General features: G+C 42.1%; 1 protein-coding gene across 1 annotated transcript; it reads left to right on the forward strand.

Annotated features, from left to right (window-relative positions):
* Nucleotides 1-218: 218 nt before the first annotated feature.
* LOC117010988 (uncharacterized protein C3orf38-like) lies at nucleotides 219-1,765 on the forward strand. The gene is made up of 2 exons (XM_033086184.1): nucleotides 219-224; nucleotides 366-1,765. The coding sequence occupies exons 1-2, from the start codon at nucleotides 219-221 to the stop codon at nucleotides 939-941; spliced, it is 582 nt and encodes a 193-aa protein (XP_032942075.1). The 3' UTR covers nucleotides 942-1,765.
* Nucleotides 1,766-7,713: the final 5,948 nt, after the last annotated feature.

The following is a 7,713-nucleotide window of genomic DNA, read 5'->3' on the forward strand; positions in this document are numbered from 1 at the left end:
ATTTACTTTTAAAAAAAGTCTTGTTGTCAAGTCACAAATACTGAGAAGTCCTGCAAGTTAACTGTACGTTTAGTTCAAAAAATGTCATTTACATCCTTCCCCTGCCCTTTTTCAGTAGAACCAGGATTTTCCTCTTTCTTTGTAAAGAGCCCAAGACACTGAAGCACTTTCTAGGTATAATTCAAGAAACCTGTCCTGATTTTCTACATTAGGTAATCATGTTTGTAAGAAAAAATGGGATTTTACTTTGGTGTTTCTCTTCAGGCTCTCTGGCTCAGAACATTTGTAATGTTTAATGTAAGTATGTGTGCATGATTTGATGTTGTTGCTAAACAGTTCTAAGAAAAAAATTTGCTTGACTGCAGAATCATGGAAATGGACAGAAGTCACCACAAGATGACATTGGTGGTCTAGGAGGGGAATTCTGCCAGTGGTACTTTGAACTCCTGAACTCTCAGCACCCTCTGGGAGTAAAATCTGAAGAGACATGGGGCCCACAGCATTTTTGGGAGGATGCCAAACTGAAGTTCTGTTACAACACTTTGGAGAAAAACGTGGAACAGTATGTGGGTGCAGCCATGGTGAGCCTGCGCCTGCTGTCCTTGGTTAAAGAAGAATGTCTCCTCTTCAACCCAAATTTGCATTCCAGTGGCCTGAAATGTGCCATGTCCCCTCATGGATTGGTGCTGGTGGCAGTGGCTGGCACAGTGCACAGAGACAATACTTGTTTGGGTGTCTTTGAGCAAATCTTTGGGCTCATCAGCTGCCCCATGAGGAATAACACCTGGAAAATAAAACTGGTGAACCTTAAAATAGTAGGACAGAACGCTCTGGAGCCTGGGATGCAAATTGAAAAACCTTCCATAAAATATGAGTCAAACCAACTGAGAGAATTCTATGATGGGAATGACCTGACTGTGTTTGAACCTCAAAAATTCTGAGCGCTTTATCAAGCTGTGGGAGGGGCTGGGTTGTTGCTGCCATGCAGTTTTTCTTCTCTGAGTAAGATTTGCTGAGTGGCAAGCTGAGATACAGGGTATTAACACAGCTGATGCTTATGAGCACTTTCCAAGAGCTAACAAATATTTCATGGGTATTCCTTCAGGTTTGGCACTGTCATTACAGTGGAGTTTGGTTACATTTAAATATGAGTTTGCAGCAGTGTGTAATGAGGGGTTCACAGACAGCAAATTCTCTTCAGAACACCAGTTGAAACTCTTAATCTGAGCTGTAGCAGGAAGTCATTGCATCTGGCTTTTGAAATTTGGGTGGGGTAAGTGTCTAAAGGACATCTGAGTCCCCAGAAATCCCAAACCAAAACACTGTGAATGGAGGTGGATGCACTGTGAATGTGGATGTGCTGTGGGTATTCCAAACATGGTTTGATGGGACAGTGCAGGGAACTTGGCATTGTTCAAGTATTTTTTTTAAACAACTCTGCATTAATTGCTTCCTGTCCTTTTACCTTGTGGTTGCAATTTTGTCTTGAATATACACAAATTGTCCTGTCTGTGTCCCCAAGCAGACAAGCTCGAGATGGTTGCCCATTTCTAGCACTGGACCAAGAACTTGATTTCAACACTGTATGAACCAAATGCTCTGGTAGTTATTTTGTATATAATTACAACAGAGTCCTTAATATAATAGTTGTGATTTTTGTATGTTTTCTCAAAAATAAGTATTTTGTTTACTCTGAGCTGCTTTATTACAGGTACTGAAAGTCCATTTGTTACCACTGGGTGGTTACAATGATAGGTCACACTAAGGAAAGTATTTAATTGCCAGTGTAAACCTTGATTTTTATTTCACTCTATTTATTTATAGGGGATTAGAGCTGACATGAGGTGAAAACTTCTTTTTCTGCATCTTGTTTGGATTGCTTGGGAGTCTTTTTTTAATTTCAGGCTTCACTATTTAAAGTTCTGAAAACATAAGCATTCCCATAACTTAGCAGAACCAGAAGAACTGTTGCCAGGTTTGTCATGGTACAGTTTAGCTGGGTGAGAGGAAACAAGAGAGTTCAGGTATGCACAGAACTGATTTTTATGAACTGTCTGATTCTTGCTTTCTCCTTAAAGTAATTTCTAAGCAAAAGTTCAAATACTGTGTTGGTGTGTTCTTTCTCAATAAACAGCTGAGTTGTGGCCTCTAATTTTTCTGTTGTTAAGAACAAACATCCTTACTGAGAGTTCCAGATTCAATTTTCAAATCATTGACACAGGCAGAATTTTCTAAAAGTAGAAAAACATTGACTGTGTGGCAAATGTGAGAAGGTAATTTTAGCTGAACCTTGACTTAAAGTGAAAAGTTAGGACTTGTTTAAATGGAGCTGGAATTGTTTCTGGACTTGTTTAAATGGAGCTGGACAAGTTTCAAAAAGCTGAAATATTTGCAGGAGTGATTTCATCCCTCTTTTTAGATGCTGCTGTTCAGAGCTGAAGTAATTAATTGTTGATTTACTCTTGGAAGCACTGGAATACATTTTATTTGTATTTAGGAGATTAAAAGAATTAAGTGAAATTGCCTCAAAACTGTTGTCGTACATTTCCCTCTGTTTCCTATCACAACAAATATTTTCAGTAACAGTTTCTTGTGTCTGTCACTACCACTGAAGCTGCAATGCTAAATTTGTGCTTTCTAGATCTCTCTCTGGTAAATAATTTGATAAAAAGCAAAATTTTGATTTGTAGCAAAGCATGTGGAACTTTCTGAATGTTGAACAGTGGAAATTGTGTCCCTCTGTGCTTTCTTTGGATGGTCCCCATGAAATGAAGTTTTAAAGTGTAATCAGGAATTTGTAAAATGCATCTAATAGTCTTCATCTGTTTAAACTTTATGATTTTTTATTCTGCTTTTTTTTCCTGTTATAATTGTCTTTATCATGACAGGAAATCTTTTCTATTCCCTTGTCATGGAGTGCTTCTGCATCTTTCTGCATTGCTTGCTGTGTCCTTGCAATCCATTATCTGTCTTAGTAGCTCGTTCTTTTTCCCCTAAGAGTTAGATAAGGGTAAACTCTGCACAGTGATAAAATTCTGTAAAAGGAGCAATGCAGGCCTCCAGCAAAGATATCAACAACCATAGCATTTTGCTTTTTGCTCATGCCATGTACTTCAGTTTTCAAAGCATTTTGAAGACGTCCTGCATCTTAAAAGTTTTTTTTCTCTTTTCAGGGTGGCGCAAAGTAGAAATCTGAAGTTAAATGTGGGTGTAGCTGCAGGAGAGATCACAGTGCTGTGACCATCCCTGCTGCCTGCAGGAAATCCTGGGCCTTGCTGGAGTCTCAGCAGGCAGCAGGAGTGGCCTCTGGGTGACATCTGGTGGCAGATTCATCACTTGCCCGGAGCTGCAGTCCTGAGCAGACTGTGCAGAACAGGCTGCTTTATCCCACTCCTTGCTGGCAACAAAATGCCCTGAAATTGCCAGGTTTCCCCTTGCCTTGATCTAAAGGAAAGCTTGAGGGGAATCCCTCAGCAGAATGAAAACTAAGAAACTCCTCTTTCCAGGATAAACTAAAGAAATGACAAAATTATAACTTTTATTAGTCTGGTTGCCAGTAGTAATTGCCCTTACAGAAACTAGAGATGTGGGCTAGAACACAGCAGAGATTTTTGTGAAAGTGGTGTTTGTGCAGGGAGGCATCTGCTGGAAGGAGCAAGGGATGTGTAATTCCTGCACAGCCACCTCTTCTCTGCCCTCTGAGAGCATAAATTGCAAGGGAAATAACATCATGGTGTACATGCTGCTACATAAATCACTCAGCTTATATCCAATGAAAGCCTGAGCTGCTGTCTGGATGAGGTTTGGGTGCCTTGCCAGCATTTTCCCACATAAGACTATTGAAGGAAATGGTGATTTTTCATAACTTGACTGTGATTTAACAAAACAGGCTCATCTTTGATATCTGAGCTTTCTTCCTCCTCAGCTACTGAAGTCTGTTGTCCCAAATAATGGACAGGAGCAGCTTTCAGGTAAGAAATGAGTGAATAAAGTGGGGATCATCCACCAGGAGAGGTGGCAGCACCTCCTTTGCTGTAAGAACTGTAGGATTGAGTAAAACTTGCAGGTGCCACATCCACACCTTGTTGAGCACTTCCAGGGCTGCCATTCCATCAGTTCCCTGAGCAGCCTTTTCCAATGCCTGACCACCCTTGCAGAGAGGAAATTCTTCATAATATCTAATCTAAGCCTCCCCTGGCACAATTGAGACCATTTCCTCTCTTCATGTTGGGTTCCCAGGGAAAAGAGAATGATCCCTGATGTCATTACCCCCTCCTTTAAGGTGGCTGTAGAGAGTGGTAATGTCCCCCTGAGCCTTCTGCCTAAAGAACCCCAGATCCCTCAGCTGGTCCCCATCAGACTTGTGCTCCAGACCCCTGCCCAGCTCTGTTCCCTTCTCTGGACACACCTCAGCCCTTCACTGTCTTTGTTCTGTTTCAGGAGCCTGTAGAAAATCACTGCAAGTGTCCTCTGAAGCAGCCTGGATAACTTCTAAGTGTGCTGTTTGAATACCATGTTATAATTCCAAAGTACCAAACCAAATGTTTTGATTTTTCCTCTTGGGAAATTGCAGAACTTCCCAAGCACAAGGAAAAACATGTTCTTGGGTTCTGTCTTGTCAAGCTTTCACAGGCCTTACTGAAAAGGCTATGTTACATCCCCCTGGTTGTCACTGGGCCATTTGGGTTGTGTGGTGAGTGTTGCACTGGGGTCTCTGCTGTGTCTGGCTCTTTTGTCCTTTACTGTACCCTGAGTGCTTCTGCTGCAGGCAACGTTTTGGTGTCAGTCAGGAGGCTGCTTTTGAGGAAGATGCTGTGTTTGCTGCCACACCCACCGTTGCTGTGATCTGATTGACATTACAGAATCTTCACCCTGGGGTTCCCTTGGGACAGAATGGACCAGGGAGATCCTGGAGCCCTGTGGTCAGGGTGCCCTGCTCTCTGTGAGGCACTCAGGCTGCAGGACCACCCTGGAGCTGGCTGGCAGCAAACCCCCAACACATTCAGAGATGCTGTGCTGGCAGCATCTCAGCAACAGCTGTTTCATGCTCCTGTTGCACAGCACTGTTTGCTAATGTAAACACAGCTTAGGGGTGATGAAAATGGTAATATGGCCTCCTTAGGATGAAATTAAATTCGTTTTCATCCTAATGCCTCTTAAAATGTGTGTGTGTATATATGTACATACATATTTTTAACAAGTCTTTCACTCACTTTCTAGCATTTCCCTTGCAGGATATATATTTCAAATGGAGTAATTGTCAGCTCCTCTTTAACAGCAATAAGCATAAGACATCATGTCAGTACTTGTTCATTTATTCCTTTTTCTCAGCTCATTAGTGTTATTTATTGCCTGGCTGGATTTTGAGTATTAATGAATTCTCCTCAAAGTTTGCATTTTTTATTGAAATAAATCGATCCCTTTAATATCTCTTCAGTAATTATGTGTTTAGATATATTTGCACAGTGCCCCAACTCTAACAAGATTAGTGGCAGGAAAATCCCATTCTGCAGATTAGTGTGATGTATTGACTTGAACTTTAGGATTTTCCTCTGGTGCTTCATTATGAAGGTTTATTACAGAAAAATAGTTTGTCTTCAATTACTTGCTGGCTGATGTGCATCTGAAAGGCTCAGATGAGCAGTCATTTTTTTTCTCTGAAATTAGAAACATCATCTTATGAGACACAAACTCTTTAAACACCGCCATTGGAAATAGATCTCGTGACACTAAAAGGATCTCAGTGTTTTCAGTTTACAGTTCAATTTTCCATTTTGTCACATCTGTAGCATCCTGACAGTGACCAAGCCATGAGCTCCCAGCAATGTCTCCTGCACCTTCCAGGGGGTTGCAAGCCCTTTGCAGCTGCCCCTCCCTTGAAACATGGCTGGGCTGGGGTGCTGTGGGTTCCCCTGGCTGCCTGCAGACCCATTTCTACATTAAAACTTGTGTTGGTGACAGAAACTGGTAAATATCTGAGCACTACCACGGCACAGATGACTTTGCAGCTACTGTAATTATCATAAAAGTCTCCTTCCAGCTGTCTCCAGCAGCTGCTTTCCCCAGATAAAACAGGCAGGGGCTCTGCTGGAGGCAGAACATCACACAATGCTTGGAGATCAGTGAGGGGTTAACAGCAAGGACAAAGGCTGTCAGAGCAACAGAAGGGCAAATTCTTCCCTAGGTGAGCTGAATTTCAGTGCTGGTTGGTCTTCCATGTTACTGACCCAGACTGGGATTGTGTTATGGATCTGCCAGGTTCTGAAGGAGCCCAGGAGGGCTGGTTTGTCACTGGCAAGGCAGCTGCTGCTTCAGCCCAGGATGCCACCCCTTTACAGCTGACTGGGAAACATGAGCAGGGGCAGTGGTGACAATAAAACCACTAGATGATAAAATTAACACGTTAAAAGCATTCTAATTCACTGTTAAAAGAGTTTTTGCATCAGGGAGAAAACCACCCACAGGAAATTTTGCACTGTGAGTGCACACTGTGTTTGCCCTAAAGCTTTTACATATGGAACAGAGGCCTTGGATTCCAACCTGAAAAAGTTGGATGCTTCCAGGCTATAGCTGACAAACTTTGGCAGCAGACTGACACTGCTAAGCACTATGGATAGGAGTTTTGTAAACCCTGCCATGGAAAATATCTGGCTGTGGGCTCCATGGGGAGAAGCTGGTGTGTGGATGAGCCCTTCCAGTGGTCCTGTGACACAAGGAGACAACTGCAGCCCTTTGGAAAAGACCACCCACCCTGTCCTCCACGAGACCTGGGAAGAGGTAAAACTGCCTCCTTATCCTAAAATGTGTTTTCTGAGACCTGTGGGAAGTTGCTGAGCAAAAGTGTCCTGCCTCTTGCTTGCATGATGTCAGCTGTGATTTCTCATGTCCTGAAAGCCACAAACATTCTATAAATGTGTAAGTTTGGTTAGTAACTGCGCCATGTTTCAATTGCATGGAGGTGGTGCACCTACCCGGGACAGTTCCTTGTGTCTAATTACTCAGAATGCCCTAAATCTGGACTTTCTATCAGAAAGCACAAGTTGTATCTCTCTGTGTGCTTCCCCTGGCCTCCTGCATCCTGGGCAGGGCTGCAGAGGATCAGAGGCTTTGTATTTCCATATCTGCTCCCAGTAACTAGAGCGTTACAAATTAGGGAATGGGCTTAAAATTAGCTTTACTTCTTTTATCTTTTAGTTTTCACCCTTTTCACTTTGAAATTCTGAGCTCCTCACTTCACTTACTGATTCCTTCTGCTCTCAGTGTCCTCACAAGATAGTAACACAGTCCATATTGGAAAATCCTTACCATTTTCAGTGTGCACAAGGAAAATGGTGCTGCTGGAAGGTTGTTCCCCTTCTCCCAGTCCCAGTGATTGTTTAAACAAAAGTTTAAACAAAAAAGTTTAATCAAAACACCTTCAATGTCCATTTTTAACCTGGGAAATCTTGGATCTACTGTCTGTAGATATGCTTTTTGTAGTATTCCAGTTTTTAAACAGAAGTAAAATTGAGCCAGAAAAGTATGGCTACAGATCCCAGGTCAAAAGTGAAGGAGTGCTGGACTGGAATTCTATTTATAATTAATTTTTTTGTGATGTAGTTTGGTCTCTGGAGGTAAAAGTTATCTAATTGTGTGCTCCTGAATGATATTCAGGATGTTTTAATTTCAAATTCTTGCATTCTTTGAATGTGTATGTGGCCTGTGTGCTTTTCA

Source organism: Catharus ustulatus, chromosome 2 (assembly GCF_009819885.2).
Source record: "Catharus ustulatus isolate bCatUst1 chromosome 2, bCatUst1.pri.v2, whole genome shotgun sequence".
Lineage (NCBI taxonomy): Eukaryota > Metazoa > Chordata > Aves > Passeriformes > Turdidae > Catharus > Catharus ustulatus.